This window comes from Heloderma suspectum, chromosome 5 (genome assembly GCF_057233095.1).
Source record: "Heloderma suspectum isolate Gila_16-S chromosome 5, 16-S_ref, whole genome shotgun sequence".
Classification (NCBI taxonomy): domain Eukaryota; kingdom Metazoa; phylum Chordata; class Lepidosauria; order Squamata; family Helodermatidae; genus Heloderma; species Heloderma suspectum.
The window spans coordinates 139,727,055-139,752,010 of NC_139462.1; the positions used below are offsets into that span (position 1 = coordinate 139,727,055).

At 43.0% G+C, this 24,956-nt stretch overlaps 2 protein-coding genes across 5 annotated transcripts in view; one reads left to right on the forward strand and one right to left on the reverse strand.

Moving 5' to 3' along the window:
* The window catches only part of LOC146344563 (zona pellucida-binding protein 1-like), a 50,705-nt gene extending 49,082 nt beyond the window's left edge, over positions 1–1,623 (reverse strand). The window contains exon 1 of the mRNA XM_084857623.1: positions 1,556–1,623. Within this exon, the coding sequence (XP_084713749.1) occupies positions 1,556–1,616 (61 nt within the window). The 5' untranslated portion in view covers positions 1,617–1,623. The remainder of the gene's footprint in view (positions 1–1,555) is intronic.
* Positions 1,624–11,093: 9,470 nt separating this feature from the next.
* The window catches only part of GLIPR2 (GLI pathogenesis related 2), a 37,632-nt gene continuing 23,769 nt past the window's right edge, over positions 11,094–24,956 (forward strand). The window contains exons 1-3 of one of the 4 annotated variants that reach the window (XM_084857627.1): positions 11,094–11,171; positions 13,475–13,547; positions 20,065–20,181. In XM_084857627.1, the coding sequence (XP_084713753.1) occupies positions 20,169–20,181 (13 nt within the window). In that variant the 5' untranslated portion in view covers positions 11,094–11,171; positions 13,475–13,547; positions 20,065–20,168. Of the gene's footprint in view, positions 11,172–13,474; positions 13,548–19,933; positions 20,182–24,956 lie in introns of those variants that run through there. The other 3 variants (XM_084857625.1, XM_084857626.1, XM_084857624.1) reach the window with 3 other exon arrangements.

A 24,956-nucleotide genomic window follows, 5' to 3' on the forward strand; every position in this document is an offset into this window, starting at 1 on the left:
GAAACATAAATATTATCAACCAAATCACCTCCGGCTTCTAGGTAACAGTATACAATTTGGCTTCAGTTGACTGACTAAGGGTACAATCCTATTTGGATTCCCATCAGTCTCTGAACTTGGAAGCTGATGGGCATCTTACGCAGAGCGGAGAAGTGCAGAGGTGATTGTTGCCTCCATGCTTCTCCCACTCTGCATTTTTGCTACGTGGGTGTTTCTGCCCGTCTAGCTATGGCTCTGCAGAAGGGGAGGGAAGGAGGTTGGGGAAGACTGGGGATAGCTTATATCCCTGCTTCCCCAGTCCACTTCCCTCCCCACCCACAGAACCACCCCCTTTCTGTCCTCTTCTGCAAGCTTGGAGAGGCAGCTGGTGCAGTTCTCTCCATGCCAGCTGCAAGGGGGAGCGGGGGGGGGGGAGCTTGGACTCCTGGGTCCGAGGTTGGAATGGTGTCTCTGACGTTGGATCCAGGAATCCGAACTATCCTATGCCCCCCAAACGTTGTCTAGGGGCCATAGGATTTCTCTCTAACTTATTTATTTACAATACTTCTGTACCGCTTAGTATATTAAAATCCCTAAGCGGTTTACATTAACATAACAATATTAAAACAAGATAAAAATAAGAAATAATTAAAATAGTTAAGAAACATGTAAAACACCTAGCACACCACCTAAGATTAAACTCCAGCTTTGCTAGTTTTAAGACTGTCAATTTTCTTTTCTGCTCTTTGCTTACCCAAGAACCAGTGTGTTTCACCCAATGCAGAAGAGAGACCTGAGTTATGTTTTCAGAAATGGGGGTCAGCCATTGTTCATTTGTCCAAGAATTCTTGGTATTGATTGATCCGATACCCGCAGCATCTACTTTAGTGACTAATACATTCAGTCTGCAATCTCTATCTTGAGATTGAGTCTAAACTTCAGACATCATAGCCACAATGTCTGGATTCATCTTAGTACTTTTTTGTTTTTTCACCTACCTCGGTTTGGAACTCAAAAGCTTGCACTCTTTTGCGGTATTTTGGTTGATTCTAACAATGCTATTAGCCAATTGTGGATGTGTTTCCTTATGGACTAGCACAGCTACATTTGCTTTTATAGGTTTAATTAGCCCGATCCCATGAGCCACTGCATCAGGTTCGCAGCAAATCATGCACAAGCATACCTTCACCAGTAAAACATCAGAAGGGCTGGCATTACACAGGTTGCTGAACCCTACCTTATCACTAGCATTGGCATAGTACAAAAGCAAAAGTACTGTACTGTCAGTTGCCCTACCCTAGAATATTACAGTAATATCACTTAAGGGGACAAGCCATATTACTGCAGTTACAGAGACACAGATCTAGCAACAGCTTCTCTATGAAGCATTGTTAGAACTATCTGAGCCCATCAAACCTGCCGAGAAAACTTCACAGTTTAATGTGTTTTAAAAATGTGCAGTGCAATCCTAAGTGTGTGCACAGAAATAAGTCCCACAGTCCAATAGGGCTTACTCCACTGTAACTGTGCTAGGGTCTGCATTCTTAATTTTACTTACAATTAAAACAGTAGTTACCTTTAGTTATTTGCCCTAGGGGACCGGTCCATTGGTACTTTGGATCAATGATTTTCTGCATTAATAGCTTTTCAGTCAAGCAGTTTAGAATTAAGTTATTTGAATGAATAAGAATGTATACTGAAACTGAAGTAAAAAACACACACATTGTTATGAGATATAGGAATACACATTGCTTAACAAAAATAATACAAATGTATTTCACAAAGCCTTGCTCCTGTGCAAGCCCATTGAAATGAATTAAAATTATGGAGGAGCACTGCCTGGCAATTACACCGAGTTGGCTTACTCCAGTGAAAGTACTGCACTAAATGAAGTCAACTGAAATACACTAAGGGAGCAATCCTATGGCCACTAGACACTGTCTAGAGGGCCATAGGAAATGCTCTTTTCTGGGAACGGACCTCAGAGCCTGTGCTCTGAGGTCGCTTCCTGGAAATCTGAACTCCTTCCTGGAAATCTGAACTCCTTCATCCTCCGCACTTGGAAGACGAGTGTGGAGCGACTGAAAAGGGGCGAGGCGGGGTGTGTGTTCCAGGGTGGGGAGAGCAGAGCTGCATGTACGACACATCCTATGTGTTGTACAGCAGCTTCCTCTCCCAATCGCCCCCCCCCACTGTTAGACAGCTGAAAACAGCTGTCTAGCGAAAAAGAGCAAGGCAAGAGAGGCGCGGAGGGAACAATCCCCCCTGTGCCTCTCCTGCCTTGCTTTGGATAGGCGGTCACCTCCGAGGTTGGAGGCAGCCGCCTATCTACTTAGATTCTATCTATCTACTTAGACTGCACCCTAAGGGTACAATCCTATGCATGTTTAGACAGAAAAAAGTCCTACAAGTCCCAGCATGCTGGGAACTGTAGGACTTTTTTCTGTCTAAACATGCATAGGATTGCACCCTAATTCATTTCAGTACTGTAAATCTGAAGCTAAGAAACAGTTGTTCTTTCTTTATTTGGTGAATGAAGAAATTACATGGTATAGTAGCTACATGAAAATGCATATGACAGTAGGAGGGGCCAACTGCAAATGGAGAAGCAGGAGAATGATCCCCTCCGTGCTTCTCCTGCCCTGCATTGGATAGGCGGTCGCCTCCAAGTTTAGAGGTGGCCACCTATCTAGATAGGATTGCACCCTAAAAGATTTAGGGCACATGCCTATAGGACACAAATCTGAGTAAAATTTACATATGCCAATTTATTTCTTTAGATGTGGATTTAGAAACACTTTCTAGGATTTATTTAAATTTCACAGAAAGCAAAGGCAGCCAATTAAATTCCTATCCAAATAACATATATTCTTTAATTAATATGTACCAACTCCAGATCATCCCAAATCAGTAGATTCTCTTCAGTTACAATTAATTTGCAATGATTGTGAACAGGTGTGAAAAAATGAACAAAAAAGACTGGCTGGTAGTTTTGTTTTGTTTTTAAATGAGCCCTTTACACACACACTTAGAAATGACAACTTCTGCAAAAGAATTCAGAGCATGAATTCAAAAGCAAGCCAAGGGCAAATCAGAGGGTCACCCCTAATAAATTTCCCAGTTCAACCACAGATCCTGCTCCAAAATCTGATCAATTCCATTTCAATTATTTACCGCCATTCATCAAACATTATTACATTCATAAACTAAATTCGAAATAAAATAAAACAAAGTAGTGCACAATTCTGTTTGAGGGGGGTTCAAAATGCTGGTTGCATGGTAGGAGGAGTGAGTGCTGGAGAGTGCAGCAGAGGAGATGCAGGAAATGGGGGTAAGGAAGATTAGGAAGGAGCATAAAGGTGGAGGCTGGAAGGAATGAACAGGCAGGTCTGAGGATGGGGATAAGTGGGAGGGGAAGGATGGGACAGGACTGGGCAGCATGGAGAAGACAGAGCGAGACTAGAAAGGAAAAGGGAAGAGAGGTGACAGGATGGTTCTCTACCTTTCTCTGCTCTGAGTTTTCTAGAGTTGTGTCTCTGTGTTGTGAATACATGTGACCCCCTCCCCCCCACACAGAGACACACACAGAAGACACAAGTAGCACAGGCTAGGAAACTCCACGCTTAACATCACCAATCCATGTGCCACAATTCATGGCACAGAGACCCGAAAAGATCAAAAGGAGCCAGCAACACACACCCACAAAACCAGGATCTAATTCACAGTTGGGGTACAGGGAAAAGGACCTCTTCCCCAGATTAAATAACCTTTTACACAATTATTAAGCCCAATTATTTCTGTCTTTCTCCCCCACTCATTTCTCTCTGTCCCTTCTCCCACTTCTTTCTTTCTCCACCCCATGCAATTATGTTTACAAAAGAAGCTTCCATTGGCACCAGTGGAAGGCTTTTTCCAAGTTTAATTGACATGCCGGGGCAATTTGGGGTTGTCATAGCATGCAAAAAGAGGAGGGATAACCCTCCCCTCCCCAACTACAACTCCCCTGGAAATCCCCCTCCCCCCCGCATAACAATTATGCTTAGAAAATAATCTTCCATTGGCACCAATGGAAGCATTTTTCTAAGCTCTACTGCCATGTTGTGTGTGTGTGTGTGTGATTTTGGATGGGGGATTGCAGCACATGGGAGGGATTGTTAACTCTTCTTCCCCAGCTGCAATTATCCCAGAAGACCCCCCCCCCAATCATAATTAATCATAGCCAAAACCTTCCATTAGCACTAATGTACACTCAGAGCTCTGGGAAATAGAGCTGGAGGTCTTGGAACTATATTTGGGGCCCAGGTGTAGCAATGCCCCTACTTGATGTGAATGTATATAACAGCCCTCTCAGGTTCAGGTCCAATTACATTAAGGGTGCTTGCAGATGCGGTTTTTATTGTAAAATTCATGACATTTTACAGGGGTTCAGATATTATCTTCCATTTACAACCCTCCCGTGTTCTCTCACAACTTCTTCCATCTTTTTTCCTACCACAGAAAATCTGTTAAGAAGGGAAAGAGAACAGCTGCACAATGACTTTTCATTGGTCATTGTACAGAATGAAAGAAGCCATCCACCTGGAAGCACCCAAAGCTGCAATCCTATGCAGAATTAGGTATAATTAAGAGCACTAATTTGAATGAGGTTAGGTATGCTTAACTCTTCATATTATCAGTCTGCATATTATGACTGCAGGGCTGGAAGTAAATATATGGAACACAGTGGATTAAGACTGCAGCAGAGTTCCAGACCTTGAACAACAGTCCGAAATTGACAGGTTTGAGAAGCAATTTGTATTACCAGTTCTTCCTTCTGTTCCAACTATTTGATTAGAAGTTTCCTGAGCTTCTGGGGTAGATGTAATAGTTTCATACTGAATCTCTGTAGCTGGTAATGTGTCTCCAGTTTCTCTCTTCAAGTATATTGTCCTTTTTCTTATATGGCACATTTTATTCATAAAACATGGACTTCCAACTACAGCAGTGTGAAAAAGTATATATATCATAGTTTGAAAATCAAAAAATCAAAACAAAATCTTCATTTTCTTTTTACCATTTCTAATTAAAATAGTGAATACTCACTTTCCATACATGCTCTAGTTACATACAGCAAATTACAGAAGCTAGATGCTTACCAAGATACATGGCAAATCTACACTGAACTTTACGCCTAGGTAAAGGTATGTTTATGATAACCCCGGAAATTGAAACCTACACTCCTTCCCCATCCCATAACAAAAAGGCAAACTTAAGGGGAACAAAAGGTTTTTTTTGTTGCTGCTGTGGTTGTTTGTTATGCTAATGTAAACTAAAAACAATACAATAAAAATATTAATAGTACTTGACCCACTACATGGAGTTTTGCAACAGGGCTACCGAGGAATAAGGGAGGTTTCAACATGGCTTGGGAAACCCCAAAGTTCGCAGAAGGAGAATACATCTTATGGGGGGGGGACCTAGGGAGGGGTAAAAAGAAAACCAAACAGCACATTGATGACTAAGCATGCTCAGTGGCCACAGAATGCTGAGTGTCGGGGCAGGGGAGGGATGACGTATCCTGGAAAAAGGTATGGCTGGCTGGAACACTGAATAGCACTCCATACCGCAACATTCTGTTACAGGTTCCACTTGGAATAATAATACTGATTTACTTTATAGTTTATGTAAGGCTAACAAGCCATTGCATGTGAAGCACTTTGAACATTTGAAAGCACTAAAGAAATGTTAAGTTATTATTACTTATTGCTTCCTAAACACTGTTGAACCTTGAGGGAAGGCAAGCAGAGAGATCTGACTTCTACACTTGGATGAACTTTTTAAACCAAGTATTTTGTGTGAATTGTGGCAAAGTTGCCAGTCACAACTTGGAAATTAGTTGTCATCCTTCAACAGCTCCACAGCTATGGCTGCACCCACCCCACTCCCCTCTCTTGGTCCCTTCACCCACCATTCCCACCCCCTGGCATGCTGCAGGGAAAAGCCAGGGTGTGTAGCAGGGATGGGCCACCATTTAGGGTAGAGGGGCAGGGCCCGCTGTGCCAACTCTCAGCTGGCTAAACCCCAAACTAGATGTTGGGTGTGTGTTTTTTTGTTACTGCTGCACTGCACAGAGATTTATAGTCCATTGGAACCAGGACTTTGTTGTCTGTTCTTCTGTTCTGTCCAGTGCAGAGCTGTGTATATGCAAAAAAGAGCAGAGCTCTGTGCATGCTCCATGCTCGTCCTACTCCCCTCCAAAGAATCAGGCATCCAGGCAGGTTACCTGGAAGAACCACACTGCATGGTTTCCATAAATGAGCATACCTGGTCCCCCCAAGCCAATTAGGGGACTGGGGTATTGAGGAAATCAGATGAAACAGGTGGCTGGCTAATATATCGTTCCTCCTCCTTGACTAGAACAGAGCATTCATTCTGCAGCTGCAGTGTGATGGAGTGCTCTAACCTCTCCGTCTCTGCTTTACTTCTATGCTTTCTACACAATTGGTTGCAGCAGAAGAGAGGGAAAGGATGTGTGATTCATAGTAAGTCTGAGTGAGTGTATGTGTGTGCGCACACGTGTATAAGGCTAGCTCATTGAATCCAGACCAGATGGTGGGTTTCTGAATGTTTTAAAATATTTTCTGGTTATTTTAATCACTTTGTAAACTCATTTCAATTTTTTGTTTTGCCTTTCTTAAACACCTCTTTTGGGGTTTGGCAATTTTTGTTGGTTAAATCCATGTCCATTGCTTTTGCACTCCAGTTTGTTAACATGGATAGCTCAGTTTCCTTTTCCTGTCCAATGGATTGTAGAGAAATGTGGAGTCTTGTATGATTGTTAGCCCACCCCCACTCAGCTTTGAAGGCATGCTCTGTGTGTCCCCTTTTCCTTTTGTAATAGGGTTGCTGCTGGGTTCAAAATACTGTTTCCCTTGTTGCTCTGAAGATATTTGGGATTCACTTATTATGTTGGTTACTTTACTGTTTCTTTTCTCTGCAATGGGAGTTGTTGCTGGAACAGGATATGGGCCCAAAGGAATGTGTTTGTGTGGCTCCCCCCCCCACCCCAATTGTCATGATCTTAAGGTCATTTGATTCATTTCAGTGCTTTTATGTGGCTCCCCCTCACTCCTACTAGTAAAGTTCATATGCCCCAGGTTCCCCTTTCTGTGGTATTCCAAGTGTGGTTGCACCAGATTGGTATAAGGACAGTATAATATTGGTAGTTTGGGGTTATATCCAGTGTTAGTCTAATGTAAGTCCCCTTCATTTCAATGGGTCTAATTTAAGTAGGACTAACATTGGATACCTCCAGCAAAGGAGATCATTACCTTGTTGTGGTGCTGGAGATTGAGCACCTCAGTGACGTCATGAGCTAAACTGTGAAGGGACACCCAAGACGGGAAGGTCATGGCAGAGAGGTCAGACTAAATACAATCCCTGGGGAAGGAAACGGCAACCCACCCCAGTATTCTTGCCATGAAAACTAAATGGATCAGTACAACCAGAGATATGTCGGTATACCATCGGAAGATGGTCAAAATGCTACTGGGGAGGAACAGAGGATAAGTTCAACTAGCCCCAGATTTGATGACGCAGCTACCTCAAAGCTGAAAGGACGGCTAGCAGCCGATGGTGCTGGTGGTGAACGACGAATCCAATGTTCTAATGATCAACACACCATAGGAACCTGGAATGTAAGATCTATGAGCCAGGGCAAATTGGGTGTGGTTATTGGGGAGATGTCAAGATTAAAGATAGACATTTTGGGTGTCAGTGAACTGAAATGGACTGGAATGGGCCACTTCACATCAAATGACCACCAGATCTACTACTGTGGACAAGAGGACCACAGAAGAAATGGAGCAGCCTTCATACTTAATAATAAAGTGGCTAAAGCAGTGCTTGGATACAATCCAAAAAATGACAGAATGATCTCAATTCGAATGCAGGGTAAGCCATTTAACATCACAGTGATCCAAGTATACGCCCCAACCACAGATGCTGAAGAAGCAGAAGTAGATCAGTTCTATGAGGATCCGCAGCACCTACTGGATAGTACGCCAAACAAAGATGTTATTTTCATTACAGGAGTAATGCTAAGGTGGGTAGTCAAACGACACCTGGAATTACAGGCAAGCATGGTCTGGGAGAACAAAATGAAGCAGGACACAGGCTGATAGCATTTTGCCAAGACAACTCACTGTGCATAACAAACACTCTCTTCCAACAACCTAAGAGACAACTTTATACGTGGACTTCACCAGACGGTCGACACCGAAATCAGATTGACTACATCCTTTGTAGCCAAAGGTGGCGGACATCTATGCAGCTGGTAAAAACAAGACCTGGAGCTGATTGTAGTTCAGATCATGAACTTCTTATTGCACAATTTAGAATCAGACTCAAGAGAATAGGGAAGACCCACAGATCAGTTAGATATGAGCTCACTAATATTCCTAATGAATATGCAGTGGAGGTGAAGAATAGTTTTAAGGGACTAGATTTAGTAGATAGGGTCCCAGAAGAACTATGGACAGAAGTTCGCAACATTGTTCAGGAGGCGGCAACAAAAAACATCCCAAAGAAAAAGAAAACCAAGAAGGCAAGATGGCTGTCTGCTGAGACACTGGAAGCAGCCCAAGAAAGAAGGAAAGCAAAAGGCAACAGTCACAGGGGGAGATATGCCCAATTAAATGCAAAATTCCAGAGGTTAGCCAGAAGAGATAAGGAATTATTTTTAAACAAGCAATGCGCGGAAGCGGAAGAAGATAATAGAATAGGAAGAACAAGAGACCTCTTCCAGAAAATTAGAAACATGGGAGGTAAATTCCAGGCAAAAATGGGTATGATCAAAAACAAAGATGGCAAGGACCTAACAGAAGCAGAAGAGATCAAGAAAAGGTGGCAAGAATATATGGAAGATCTGTATAGGAAGGATAATAATATCGGGGATAGATTTGATGGTGTGGTCAGTGAGCTAGAGCCAGACATCCTGAAGAGTGAGGTTGAATAGGCCTTAAGAAGCATTGCTAATAACAAGGCAGCAGGAGATGACGGTATCCCAGCTGAACTGTTTAAAATCTTGCAAGATGATGCTGTCAAGGTGATGCTTGCCATATGCCAGCAAATTTGGAAAACACAAGAATGGCCAACAGATTGGAAAAGATCAACTTATATCCCCATACCAAAAAAGGGAAGCACCAAAGAATGTTCAAACTATCAAACAGTGGCACTTATTTCACATGCCAGTAAGGTAATGCTCAAGATCTTGCAAGGTAGACTCCAGCAATTCATGGAAAGAGAATTGCCAGATGTACAAGCTGGGTTTAGAAAAGGCAGAGGAACTAGAGACCAAATTGCCAATATCCGCTGGATAATGGAGAAAGCCAGGGAGTTTCAGAAAAACATCTCTTTCTGTTTTATTGACTATTGTAAAGCCTTTGACTGTGTGGTGGATCATAACAAATTGTGGCAAGTTCTTGGTGGTATGGGGATACCAAGTCATCTTGTCTGCCTCCTGAGGAATCTGTATAACGACCAAGTAGCAACGGTAAGAACAGACCACGGAACAACGGACTGGTTTAAGATTGGGAAAGGAGTACAGCAGGGCTGTATACTCTCACCCTACCTATTCAACCTGTACGCAGAACACATCATGTGATGTGCTGGGCTTGATGAAGCCAAGGCTGGAGTTAAAATCGCTGGAAGAAACATTAACAATCTCAGATATGCCGAAGATGCCACTTTGATGGCTGAAAGCAAAGAGGAGCTGAGGAACCTTATGACAAAGATGAAAGAAGAAAGTGCAAAAGCTGGGTTGCAGTTAAACCTCAAAAAAACCAAGATCATGGCAACCAGCTTGATTGATAACTAGCAAATAGAGGGAGAAAACGTGGGGGCAGTGACAGACTTTGTCTTTCTAGGCGCAAAGATTACTGCAGATGCTGACTGCAGCCAGGAAATCGGAAGACGTTTACTTCTTGGGAGGAGAGCAATGACAAATCTTGATAAAATAGTGAAGAGCAGAGACATCACACTGACAACAAAGGTCCGCACAGTTAAAGCAATGGTATTCCCCGTAGTAACCTATGGCTGCGAGAGCTGGACCATAAGGAAGGCTGAGCGAAGGAAGATAGATGCTTTTGAACTGTGGTGCTGGAGGAAAATTCTGAGAGTGCCTTGGACTGCAAGAAGATCAAACCAGTCCATACTCCAGGAAAGAAAGCCAGACTGCTCACTTGAGGGAATGATCTTAAAGGTAAAACTGAAGTACTTTGGCCACATCATGAGAAGACAGGATACCCTGGAGAAGATGCTGATGCTAGGGAAAGTGGAAGGCAAAAGGAAGAGGGGCTGACCAAGGGCAAGATGGATGGATGATATTCTGGAGGTGACAGACTCAACCTTGGGGGAGCTGGGGGTGGCGACTGCCGACAGGAGGCTCTGCCATGGGCTTGTCCATGAAGTCATGAAGAGTCGGAAGCCACTGATCGAATAAACAACAACAAACATTGGATACAACTCTCTTTTCTATTCCCATTTCTGCCAGTAGGACTGTTGTGGTGGGTAGAAAACCCTCCAGATGTGGGTAGAAAACCCTCCAACTCCCAGCATTCCTGACCATTGGCAATGTTGGCAGGGGCTTCTGGGAGTTGAAGTCAAAAACATCTGGGGATCTATGTTAGGCCCACTCCTGAATCTGGGATTCTGTAGCCTGGCCTTTCCCAATGTGGTGCCCTTCAGCTCTCATCACCCTGGCCATCTCCCACCCTGATTATGGCTGATGGAAACTGTAATCCAAAACGTCTGGAGGGCAGCAGGCTGGGGAGGGCTGCTGTTGCCTTTTATGGCTGCTTCTGACAGGTAGAAGCCAACCAAACGCTGCTTCGCTTCTCTACCTCTCCTCACTCTTCTCTTCGCCTGCTAGTCTTCAGCCTATTATGCAGCAGCAGAGAGGAAAAAAACCGCGGGGAAGCCGCTTCTGTGTTTGTTTCAATAACGCTAAACATTATCAGACTTCCTGTGACTACAGGGGCGGTCGGGCAGCTTTCCCTTTCGACTGCTGATTCAAGTATTTTCTTGCCTCCGCCCTCCCGAGCAGGGCATAAGAGGCTAAGGAAGGGGCGTGGTGGGGCGAAAGCCAGTTCTTCCATCTCTTCACCGTTTTTATCCCTCTCTGGAAGGCGACGGCGGACCGCTGGACCGCTGAGGTAAGACGGGAATAAGACGGGGGAGCTCTGCGGCTCGGGGGAGGAAAAAGGCAGCCCCCTTTGGCGACAAACCCCTACCCCAGCTCGCCTCATGCTCCTCTCTCCTGTTGTCCCGTTACTTACGGGCGGCTCCTGAGAGAAAAACGGGGAGGAGTAATGACCACCAAAGCGCGAACGGGAGCCGCATCCGGCAGAGCCGACGGCGCGAAAGAACCGTTAGCGCCGCCATGGCCGCCAGTCCCCGCCCTTTTGCTCGCGCGCGCGACCCGCCTCCCGCTCGCGCCCGGCTCAGGCAGGTGGAAGAAATCAGGAAAGGTTCCGCGGGGGGGGGGGGGGGGTCCGCTCTCAGCAGGTGTGAGCCATGATCACTGAATGGAACTTCCAGGGGCAGGGGCAGTCTATCACTGAGGGTCAAACACGAGGGGCAGAGAAAATTAGGAGGGCTACCCAGTGGCCGACCTGCTGAACTTTGCAACAAAGATTCTAGTGCCTGTTTTTGCTCTGTTCCTCCCCCCTCCCAACCCCCTTTCCTTTTCCGTTATTTAAATTGTAAAAGATTTTAGACTGCCTTATTTCTTATCTGTATAAGCCGCCTGGGGAGTCCTTTGGGCTAAAGGGTGGGATAAAAATGCGGTGGGTGAGACCCTGGCCTAGAGCCATCTACTGCAGCCTTCTCCAACCTGGTGCCCTCCAGATGTGTTGGGCTGGGGGATGCTGGGAGTGGTAGTCCAACACATCTGGAGGAAGGCTGATCTACTGGTTGGGAATGGAATGCTGGCCTGGAAACAGTGTTCCTCAGCCCAGTATGCAGCTTTTATAGAAAAGGGAAATTTGACATAGGGGGATTATACTAAGAAATCAGGAAAGGTTCCGGGGGGCGGGGTCCGCTCATCTTATACTAAGATGAGAAGAGGAGCTTTTTCTTGGGGGGCAGGGGGATTCTCTGTAAACAGCTTTGTGAGAATCTGTGTAGTTTTGCCAGATAGCTGCAGTTTTTGTCCTGTATCGATCTGTATACTGAAGGAATGGGAAACTTGTGGCTCTCCAGATGGTTCACCTTACAGTCTCCATCATCGTAGCCAGTGGTGAGGGTAATAGGAGTTGTAGACTAAAACATCTGGAAGACCACAAATTACCCACTCCTGGTATACTGGCTCCCAAATATACTCAGGCTGAAGGCTACCTACTTTCTAGCCTCAACACATTCTATTTCCTTTCCATCTAGCAATGAAGAATGTTTGTGATGATGGTTGCACACTAGTCATTTTTCCTGCTTTATTTTTTTGTTTATTTAGGGAGCAATCCTATGGCCGCTAGTCAGCGGCTAGATGGCCATAGGATATGTGACTTTCCGGAGAACTGACCTTCCCCCCCCTTCTGCGCTGCCTCACAGGTAGAGCGGAATGGCCCTGTGCTCTGCGCTCGGAAGGGGAGCATAGAGTGGCCAAAACGGGGTGTTCTGGGGCACCGAAAGTGGAAATGCCAGTATGACACATCTTATGTGTTGTCCGGCAGCCTCCTCCTCCCCTGCTCTGCCTTCCTGCGGCTAGGCAGCCAAAATCAGTTGTCTAGCCGCAAATGCAGGGCAGGAGAAGAGTGGAGGGAACATCCCCTTCATGCTTCTCCTGCCCTGCATTGGATAGGCGGTCACCTCTAGGTTCGGAGGCAGCCACCTATCCCCATAGGATTGCACCATTAAAGTATTTTCAGACTGCTGCTAAGCCAAAAAAGACTCCCAGAGCGGCTTATGTACAATCAGCCCAAGAAGACAGCCCTGCCCCCAGGCTTAACAATATAAAAAGGCAGGCAAGGAAAAAGGGTTGGGGAAGGAAGAGGGGGGAAATGTGCTTTTGCACGTTTAGTACATAAAAGCTGTCTTGACAACTTTAACAGAATTGTGGAGGGAACTTTTGTTCACAGAGGGGAAACTTCTTCTGAGCATGGTGGGAAATTCTGATGAAAAATAATCAGCAACTGCAGTGCTCCTTAGACTCTTGCTGAGGCAGGAGAAGGAAACCTAGCTGGTGAGCGCTCTGCTCTGGCGGTGGGGTGCCTTTCTCTCTCCATCCTACCTGGGATTCATCTCTCTAAGACGTGGTATGGTGGGGAGTGGTTTTAAGGACATAGCAGGACCTTCGACTAGGGATGCTGGAGAAATTTGAAGCAGACTAAAATTAGCTCGGATTTCTAAGAAGCCAACCTGCGGAATCCACTGTGGAGCAACCCCCTAAGGCCGCACAGAGTCTGTGGACTTTTGGATGTTTTTTTTTACTTTCCCAAAATGTATGCATATTTACTTGTAGGAAAATACGCAATGTTCTGCTGCGGAAAAGTTGAATGGAATGAGGGACAATACGCTAAATGTTACGTACTAAGGTAAATTATATAAATTGTTACGAAACTCCTTACATATTTGCGTATTTTTCCGCATGACAGGAAAATTTTTTGCATGTGTCTTTGAGCGGATGATGAAACAAAAGGCGCCTGACAATCCGTGAAACACAGACAGAGCGGATTTTACACAGCGTACATCCCTACCTTTGACCCTGCTGTGTTAGGCCAAAGGTCCTTAGATTCTGCTTCTGGGATGCTCACCAGCAGGGTATGAAGGCAATACTCTTCCCCTGTTCTCTGTCTCCAGCACCTGGTTCTTTGAAGTAGACTCTGTCTGTACCAGGAGATTTGCTTTAGCTCTCAAGATTAATAGCTGTTGACAGATCAATTTTGCAAGATGTTGACCTTCTAAATTTTCTTTTAGCTGTCTATGCTAGTGATCGTCACCTAGGGTTGTTGTTTTCCAGTTGTATATGACTGGGCATGTTTAGCCTTGAGAAGAGAAGGCTGAGGGGAGATATGATAGCGCTCTTCAAGTACTTGAAAGGTAGTCACAGAGAGGAAGGCCAGGATCTCTTCTCAATCATCCCAGAGTGCAGGACACGGAATCATGGGCTCAAGTTACAGGAAGCCAGATTCTGGCTGAACATCAGGAAAACCTTCTTGACTGTTAGAGGAATACGACAATGGAACCATTACCTAGGGAGGTGGCGGGCTCTCCCCCACTGGAGGCATTCAAGATGAGGCTGGACAGCCATCTGTCGGGGATGCTCTGACTTGGATTCCTGCATTGAGCAGGGGGTTGGACTCAATGGCCTTCCAACCTTACTATTCTATGATTCTATGCGAACTATTTGCTAATTAAGTGGTAGGCTGGGGAAGGATTAAGCATCCACCCACTGTTTTTCTCTCCAAATTGCCCCCTCCCCCCAATGCTGCTTTGTAGCAAGGAAATGAGCAATGATTCATGGAGGATAAGCCTACTGATGGCTACTAGTCCTGATGGCTATATGCTACCTCCAGTATCATAGGCAGTATGCCTATGTACACCAGTTGCTCGGGAACATGGGCGGGAAGGTGCTGTTGCGGTCGTGTCCTGCTTGTGGGTTTCCTGTGGATAGCTGATTGGCTGCTGTGTGAACAGAATACTGGACTAGATGGACCCTTGGTCTGATCCAGCGTGCCTCTTATGTTCTTAGGAGGCTTTTCTTCCATACTTTTGTGTGTAATATATAGCTGAGCCCTGAGAAATTAAATAAAAACTAATGCAATAATATATTATATAGTGTATGAGTCTAGGAAAGTACCACTCATCTCACCTGCATAGGCTGCAGTATTCTTCATAAGAAGTTTTATGTATTTATTTCCTTTTATTTCCCACCACTAAAAATAGTGTTCAAGGGCTCTAACAATAATGAAATAAAGATAAAATGTAATATAATTAAAACTTAACCACATCAGTTAAACATAAATAAATAGACCACTCACCAGCTAAAGCCCAGTTCATGAGCTCATGATTGGTCACTCATGGAAGTTTAAGGGGCCTTTACATGATGTCATCACACTCCAGGGCCTCTCCCATGCTTTATAACCGTTATCCTGGCTTTTTTCTTAATGGGGAAAATGCAGCAATAGATTTAACTGCGCTTTGAAGTGCCTCAAGGGCTGGTGAATTTCCAGAATCCCGCTATATCACAGCGCCATCTAGTGCCTGTATAATGAAAAATATTGAACTTGCATAGCGGAAATACCTGAAAAAGCACATGTAAAGGGCCCGATCTTAATCCCACAAAGTATCTGGAAGCAGAAGCCCTGGTAAAGGTGTGGGATGAAAGCCTGGTGTAGAGAAGCCCTTTGTCTGCTGGCAGAAGGACAATAAAGGTAGAGGTTTCCTTGCCTCCCTAGGCAGAGAATTCCAGAGGTTCGGATCAGCCATCAAGAAGGCCCTTTCTTGTGTTCCTGTGAAATGTGCCTCAGTTGATGGCAGGACAGAGAGGTGTCTCCCAAGGATCTTAAAACCCAGGCAGGCTCATATGGGAGAATGTGGTCTTTCAAATAGCCTGGTCCCAAGCAGTGTAGGCTTTATAGGTCATAACTAGCACTGCAAATTTTGCCCAGAAACAAACCGGTAGAAGGTAAAAGTCCTGTAGCAGGGGAATCGCATGCTCCCCATAACCAGCCCTGGTCAAAGGCAGTCCCATGTAGAGCATGTCATGTAGAGAACGTCATTTCTCAATGCATTTCCTTACATTATTCCTGCCAGTATGCAGTTTGGTGCTCTCTCCCCCTGTGTCTTAATACCACCACATGGCATTTTTCTCTCTCCAACAGTTCATAAATAAAAATAGGAGAAGGCCTTCCCTTGTTAAATATTGCTGAAGGCTTCTCACTCCCTGGCAGTATGCTCTGTTCATTTACCTTGCAATAGTGCATCCTCCACTCATCTAAAAGCCAAGAGTGTAATTATTCTTTTGTTCAAAGAAATACTAGAAAAAACAATGATCTTACAACACTATGTCACCAGTAGTTCAAACTGTATCTCAGCAGCTGCAGTCTGTGAAATGGTAGGCTATGGTGCATGGTGCCTTAGTGTTTGTGTTATGTGCACTAGAGTATGCATCAGAGATTTAATTGGGAAGGGGGGGAGTCTAAGGTTAGTATTTACAGGCTTACTTCAGGTCTGTGAAAGACTGGACTAACTGGGAATCTCACAAGAGGGTATGCATGAGACAACTTTTCTTTAAACTACTTTAGAAGCCAGCTGAAGTTTAGGAAGCAGAAAAGCGAGGCAGACCACACAAATTAACACAAACTATCCCATTGCTGCTTTCTGTCAGCTGTGGTTCTCAGCAGAGCTCTGACTGACAAGGAGGCAGGTTCAGAAATAGCATGTTTTCTGTCTTCTTGGTTATATATGTAAGAGGGGAACAAGCAGGTTATAGCCATATGCATGTCATAGCTGGATTCATAAACACTATTTAGCCATTTTTCATGTTTTCCCACAGCAGAAGCGAGAGCTTCTCACTGAATTCAGTAGAGAAATCCTGGATTTTAGCATAGCTTTGATTGAGCAGCAGCAGCTGCTGCCCCTCCCTGCCCACAGTCTTGTGTCTGTGAATTCTGGTAGTGAATTATGGGTGCTTCCAGACAGATGGTTCCTAGCTCTACCAATCAAAACACATTGTGCAGCTATTTTATCTTTCCTTCCTTAATGGATTCTTTCAGGTAAGAAAACAGACGGAAGAAATGGTGGGAAAACACAAGAGGGTTACAAATGAAAGATGATGGCTGGATGCCCTGTAAAACTCCATGCGTGAGGCAGGGTGATAGCACAATAAAAGCCTTGTCTGGGAGCACCTGATGGGGTGTATCCCATGTTAGTCCTACTTAAAGTAGACCCATTGAAATGAATGGGTTAGTTTTCGGTTTCTGACCAGGATCCCAAATGACTAACAAGTCCCATTCATTTTGATGGGTCTAATCCAGCCTTTCCGAATTGAGTGCCCTCCAGATGTTTAGGACTATAACTTCCAGGATTCTTGGCTATTGGCTATGCTCGCCAGGGCTGATGGGAACTGAAGTCCAAAACATCTGGAGGGCACCAGTTTGGGGGTGGCTGGTCTACTCGGAGTAGGACTAACATTAAATACAACCCTATGTGTTGTGGGAAGGAATGCTTACTGTTGCCTTTCCTGAACCTGCTACCACCCAGCTTCTGTTGGGTGACTCCAAGTTCTAGTATTATAAGAAAGAGATAAAAATGGTGTCCATTGTTTCCATATTATATTTCTAAAGTTGCCGTCCTCTATGTTGTTCCCTCTGTCATGCTATGTTTTGGTGGGAGGTTTCTTCCTCCTTTATTTATATAAATAAAAGCCAAGGAGTAACTGCCTGGTTGTTGTTTCTGGATGCGTATGAGAAGAGTGAAGAGCTTGCATAGCACTTCTATAGCCAAAAGTGATGGGGATGAACAAGAGGGGCAAATCAGCAGTTCAAAGCAAACCCTCTTTCTTTTGGCGTTTCAAAAATCCTCCACTCCTTTCTCTCCGGATCAGAACTGCAGAAAATAGGTCACGATGGGACTCAAGTTAAGGCACTTTCTCAAACCCCATAGTAAATCAGCACAGTTTGCCCTGGCAGTCCAGGTGAGTTCAAGGAAATAAGCCCATGACTGTGTTTTGTTGTGTTCCGGTCCAGCTCAAGTACTTTCTTTAGAATATATTTTCTCTTTCCTGGAAACTCCTGCTGCATTGCTTTGCATAATAGAAGTAGAACTTGTTCTGCAGTTTCAGTATAAACAGCATATCCTAGAACAACAAACTGCAAGAATGTCTGAAGATGCTTCTTCCGTGGAAATAAAGTAGTTTCCCCCTTTTAAGACCCATGAGTAGTAATGCCCTTCTCCATTTTGTTAATCCTTGTGACTACTCTGGGGTTAGTAGTTTGAACAAAGAACTTGTGAGCATTTGCATGTATGTCTTTAATGCAGGTCAACGTGCTTTGCCAACCCTTTAAGTAATAGCAGCAGCAATCCTATTTTTGTTGTGCTGTTTATATTCTACATCATTTTGGACAAGCATTTACGCTGAAATCCTAAGCATATTTTTTTTGGAAGTAAACACTATTGAATTTTAATACCTAGTAAACACATTTTAGTCCCTACTGAAGTAAAACAGTAGAACCAAAATATCCTCAACAAACAAATGTGTATGGGTGTAGTCTGAAAGCACATGATGCAGCCACCTTTCTGAAGCTAAGCAGGTTTGGATCTGGTCAGTGCTTGGAGGGGAGACCACCTGGGAACCACATGTAGCCACCTTGAGTTCCATGATGGAAGAAAGGTAGGATATAAATGAAATAAATAAAATTCATCAACCAGTTAAAGCATTAATGTAAGGCTTTGCCTTTACCCTTTGCCACCTGCTATCTGGCATTTTATGACTTTAGTTTTGGGGAAGAACAAATTTTCTACAGTGCCTGGATGCTCCCATGAGTGATTGTATTGTACATGGTTGCTAGGGCCACACAGGTCATTACTACACCGAGGCCTCCTCCCATCCAGGCCTCTAGTACTGGTATGAATTAAGTACCCTTTTTATCTGCCCCCTGAAAGTAGCAATTACGCTACTTTGGTATCATATGAATTGGACCTCAAATCCACCTTACAGCACATGCAGATTCAACCAAATATATTTTGAGTACCTAAGGCAGAAAATCCAAATGGCTCCCCTCGCACTGCCATGGTGGTTAAAAAAAAATCTACCAAGCTAAATAAGGGCACAGGCCCCTGCATGTTTAGACAGAAAAAGGCCTGTAACTCCCAGCACACCCTAGCCAGCATCAGAATTGATTAATTTCTGATTTATTATTTTAAAGATAATTTTATCCACTTCGCTATATTGATTTTCTGTCTTGACTAACTCCTCTGCCTTGCTTGGCCCTGCTCTTCCACCCCTGAAAAGCACATAAGAATAATTCTGCCCAAGCTGTTCCTCTGCACATATGATTTTAGTTAGAAAAACAAAAAGTCCACAACTTTGAAGAAGCAAGAGCTGGTAGGCAGGCTGGACAGTGCTATTTTCATATGATGAAAAACTGAGAGGAATACCCTTGTCTGATGGGTAGATAATTCATTGTACAAGATTATGACAGACAGAGACATGAATTCATTTTGTTGAGACTATATGTGTAGGTTCAAGCATGTTTACGATGACATTTAATTGTAATTATGTTATATTTTAAATGTTAAATTTAGTATTTATAATTTTTAAAAATAAAACTGATTTAAATGTACAAATGTAATTTAAAATTTTAAAATACATTAAAAAAATCTTTAAAAGTAATTTATTTTTTATCCATCCTGTTGAACAAGAAGACTTGCTGAATGTCATGCTTCATATCCCGATCATGAATAGATTTATTTGGAAGTAAGAACTGCTCCACCTATGTGTTGCTCATACTTTCATTGCAACATCAACCTGCTAGCGTGAATGAGCTGTCATGAATCTAATACTGTTGATGCTACTTCTGTATTAGTTCCAGTGGTAAAGCTTTTCCGTGGCATTAGTTCACTAACTGCCAGTTATCAGGTGATGCGAAATAAAGTTATGTAATGCATGTGTGAACCAGCTCTGTGTGGTTAGAACTGCAATTTGTTGTCACAGCTATCTTAGATCAGCAGAGCATGCTTGATAAAATGTCATTCAGGATTGCAACATGTAAGAAACTACACTTCTGGGGACTCCTGTGTTTCTCGCTATAATATGCAAGTGCTGTCTTTTAAAAAATGTATCTAGCATGTTTTCAAGTAGTATTACTTTTTCCCCATTCTAGTGTACATAAATTTTCTGTTGCTTAACTAAATTGGTATGTGAAGCCATATTGTGTTTTCTTGCGTTGCTGAGTTATTCTGGAAGATAAATAATCCCTGACCACAAAGAGCCATCTAGTTAAGAAGAAAAAAAGAAGGGGGGCTTATTCCTTATAAGGCATCATCAGAGTACTTGAGTACTGTGAATGGGTGGTTGCACTTTTATTGTTCACAGTCTGTTTCATGCAGGCAAGAAGCTCAGAGCACTACCAGGAAATTGCAAGCAGCTGGTAGCAAAACAAAACCAGCATTCAGAGAAGCAGCTTCTCCAACTAACAATCAAGAACGTGACTATGGGAAAATCAGGTTGGTGAATGATTATATCTTGCATTGTTTTTAACTAAAATCTTGCCCCCGTACTTTGATACTTACTATAAATCTTAAGGGTTATCAGCTTCCCTTTATCTAGATGGTAGCATGGAAGGAATGCCTTTACAGCAGTGAAACCCAATTGCCACTGTATATAATGTAAACTTGTTATGTTTTAGATTTGTTTGAAGCATGATATAGGATGGTAATCTAAAAGCTGATCTGCAGAACATGTGCAAAAGCAATTGTTATGAGGGTCATACAGTTTTAAAACCGGCTGTTGTATGACCATGATCAAGAGTGCTTTAAACTAACTCCTGGAGAGGAGGATGGCAAAAGCCCAAAGCTATCTACTGAGCCAAGTATTAGGGACAAGAACACAAAGGACAAAGGAGGGGGTAAGAACTCCGAAGGCCCTTCCAACTCAATGATTCTATGATTTAAGCACTCGTTTCCTAGGAGGATGTGATTAATGGTATGCAGGAAGCAAGCAGTGAGTAGCACCAGACTATTTGGCAAGAATTCAAATAACTTCTATGGTATGTTGGATCTTAGGCTCCACAGCTGTGCAGGCTAAGATGAGAGGGAGTAAGCTTTCCCCCCCTCCCATATACTGTCCTCGAATGAGACATTCAACAAACTGGATCCTTTTTGTATTTCATGGCCTACATTTAGAACGGCTACTCAGATTTTCACAGTGAGGGAGCCACTGGAGGTAATGTCACTGATCTAGAAGCTGCTTTGAAAAGAGAAACATTTTTTCCTTGAGCAGTGTTGTTCTGGATCAGAATCAGGAATGTCTGGCAACCATACCCGAGGTGGTGAGAAGAGATTTTGACCACCAGTCTCAAGTCCCATTTGGTTGCCACCTTTAATTTATGGCAAGGCTTCTATCGCTTTTAAAGCTGTACAACAAGCAGGAAAGCAACAGCTGCTGCTTTTCACAACATAACAGATGCAGTGATGGCAAAAGCAGTAGCCATTGCATTGCTGCTAGTGATGCAGCTTTCAAAGGCACAGAATTCCTCCCTGAAATAAAGGTGGCAGCCCTAAAGTCCCATGTCCAAATAATATTGTTGAAGACTACCTGTTGTTATTTGGTCATGTAAACTATCTTACAGGCCTGTCTTTGATGGGCCATTTTAGTTATGATCAGGTGACAAGGGGTAGCCATAATACCAGTGATGTAGCCACCTAGGAGACCTGTATGTGGTGGATGGCAGGCTCCACTTCTTTTCAATAAACAGCTAAACTGATGGTATACTTAACTCTTTTGGGGCAATAGGCGGGGACCACTTGTGAACCTGGTATAGGGTAGACTATATTCGTTGTTCCAAGTTTGGCACTCGTTAGTTTTTCTCTGCATATTTTAATTTAATCACAAGAAAAATATACCGATAACAGAATCAGTGTGTGTAGTAACAGCATCATTTTGTAGTGTTGCCTGCTAGCCAACAAGGTAATTAACTAAGGTATACTTACAACTATGCCTACTGTTACTTAATGAAGAATGCTGGCTACAGTCTTGTGTTTGGTGGTCAAGTATGGCAAACTGTCTACTTTCTGTCGGACTGTGTATATAGAGGAAGCCCAACAAAAAGCAGAGCTCATTACTGGGGTTGTGATGATACTGCTACTATGAAAAATTATTCCATTGCCATGAATTTTGGAGAGATGTTAAAAATAATAATAAACACTGCCTTTGCTTACAATGATTCGCACTGGTTACCCCTTTAAAAAACTGTGGGCATGTTTTATGGTAATAGAATTGCTATACATTATTTACAGTGTACATGGTGATCCTTGTTCATTCTTTAAGAACTTACTAATTGGAGAAAGTAAAATCCCAAGTGTCCTCTTTAGGATACATCATGCACATTTAGGGTGCAATTCTATGCATGTTTAGACAGAAAAAAGTCCTCCAACTCCCAGCATTCCCCAGCCAAACATGCATTAGATGGCACTGTTAGTGCACCTTATGTCTCTTTACTATTGATAATTTAATAATTCGGTTCTATGTCCATGAACACTGTATTTTTGGTAGACATTTCAGACTTTCTGGTCAATAATATTATCAAGGCATGGGTTAAATGTGCATGAATGACTGATCTTCAAACATTTCTCCACAAAGTTACACCAGTTTGTACCATTTTTAATTTTTCAACTTTCATGTCCCTGTTTTCATGAAATTGCCCTATAACAGTTTATTTTATTTTTTTTTAATCTTAGCAGTGTTTAATAGAATAATCTCAGACTGGATCTGATTGTATTTAAAATAGTTACAATTCAAACACTTTCAGCAAACATGCACTATCTTAAGAAATGGTTGTAGAGAAATAGAATGAAAGCAGTGCACCAGCAGTTTGCATTCACGTGCATGCATTAAGGTTCTTGCTCACTAAACTCAAGATGCATCTATCACCATCACTATCTATTCAGAGATTTAAGTTCCAGAGAACCAGGACAGGAGATTAAAATCTGAAGAACTCTACTGCACATGTGTACACCCTAGAAAAATGTTTAAAAGGCATCTGCAACATCTCCCTCAAAGGCAAGGTCAGAACAGTTATTTAGAAGGGACAGGTGCCAGATCCTTGGAGAATAGAGACAGTTTGAGCATGTACTTTACATCTTCATAGGCTCTAAGCATGCTTAACACTAATCAAATTTCCTCTTAACCAGGATTTGTAAAATCACTTCAAATCCTTGTTTAAAACTCAAGTTTAGGGGAAATCTGGCTAGTCTTAACTGTGGTTACCACTGTTGATGCATAAGGTCAATAGCGCTCAAGGGACCTTGGAGGTCATCTAGTCTAATGCTTTACTCAATGCAGGATGCAACTATAGCCATCCCTTCTTTCATCTGTCAGACTCCTTGTAGATGCGCAAATATCTGCCATGGGATGGTACACACAAGATCTTTGGGGCTTCAGTTGTGCCTGCTTCTTTGGAATATGGACAGATTTCTTTGTTAGATATAACAAATTGACCCCAATAGCCACTATTTATAATAGATAAAATAAAGGCCCTCTTTTCTGTCCTTTCATCCAACAAGGCACCGGGGGAAGACACGATGTGTCTGAAATTTTATGAACAATTTTCTGGCTGATGGACAACAATATTGGCCAAACTGTTTACTCAAATTAGCAGGGTGTCTTCCCAACTGCATAGAAACAAAGTATAATTTTTCCAGTATTCAAAAAGGTCAGTAAACAGAATCCTTATAACTGCTGCCCAGTTAATCTTTGGGGCATTGTTTCCAAGTTATATGCTAAATATTTATTGAACGAATCAGAACAAGCAGGTTTCTGAAGGGGCTAATGTATAATTGATCAGTGTATAATCTTTTATAATCTTGCCTGATCTATTACTTCTCATGATTTGCACACACTGCTTCTGTTAATGTAGTTTAAGATTACAGTACCTCTTTTTTGCAGCTGCAGTGCACTTCTGACTCATGTTCATCTTGTAAGTAACTAAGACACCTAGAGCCTTTTCACATGTACTGAAGCAAACTAGGTCTCCTTGATCCTATACTTGTTCCTTTGATCTTCTTTGTACTTAAATGCAGGACTTTACATGTATCTCTACTGAATTTGTCTTGTTGGTTTTGGCCCAGCATTCCAGCCTGTAGTTTTGAATTTTGATTGTTTCCCGTGGTGTTCACAATCCCTCCCAGCTTTGTGTCATCTGCATTTTTGATAAGCATCCCCTGTACTCCCTCATCCAGATCATGCATAAACATGTTGAACAGCACTGTGCCAAGGACAGAGCCCTGTGGCACCATACTCAAGACCTTCCTCCTGGTTGGCACAGAACCATGAATGAACACGCATTGGGTATGAGTGTTCAACCAGTTGTAGATCCACTGTCCCACATTTTACCATCTTATCAATAAGGATATCATGGGAAACTTTATCAAATGCTTTGCTGAAACTAAGATACACTATGTTAACAGAATTCCATGATCTGGCAAATTACTAACTCTTAACAAAAAAAGGAGATAGATAAGGTTGGTCTGGCATGATTTATTATTGATTAACCCATGCTGGCCGCTAGTAATCAATGCATTTCTTTCTAGATGTTTAAGACTGATGGTTTAATAATCTGTTCTAGAATTTTGCCCATTATCAATGTCAAGCTGACCAGTCTGCAGTTTCCCAGATCCATCTCCCCCCATCCTTTTAAAGATAGGGACAACATTTGAATGTCCCATCTTCCAGTACTTCACCAATTCTCCAAGAATTCTCAAAGAATACAGTCAGTGGCTCTGAAATAACATCTGCAGTCTCCTTCAGCACCCTGGGTCATCAGGCTGTGGATGATTGATTTAAAATATCTAGGTGTTCTCTTAACATCTCTTTACCTGTCCTGGACTGCAAGTCTTTCCTTATCATTTGTTCTACTTTTCCCAGGCTGAACACAATTCTCCTTGTGGGAGAAGACCAAGACAAAATAGGAATTTAGTTATTCTGCCTTCTCTTCATCACCTACTAACTGTCAAGGGCTCCTTGGAGGGCTCTCTCAGTCTAATCCAGTAGCCAAGTCCAGACACAGACAAAGGGATTCTTTTCAAAGCTTTATTCTTCTTTTACAACTTAACAACTCTACAGGTAGCAACTAGATCTGAGCAGCAGCATCCCTATGCCCTAAGTTGGAACAGTTGGTCCCCGTTTGAAAGGCAATTACTGGCAGACCCCTGAATATAAGGACTAGGGAGAATCCCTCCCCTTTTCCCTTGGATCCTCTGGGCGCAACCGTTCTTTGAGCGCG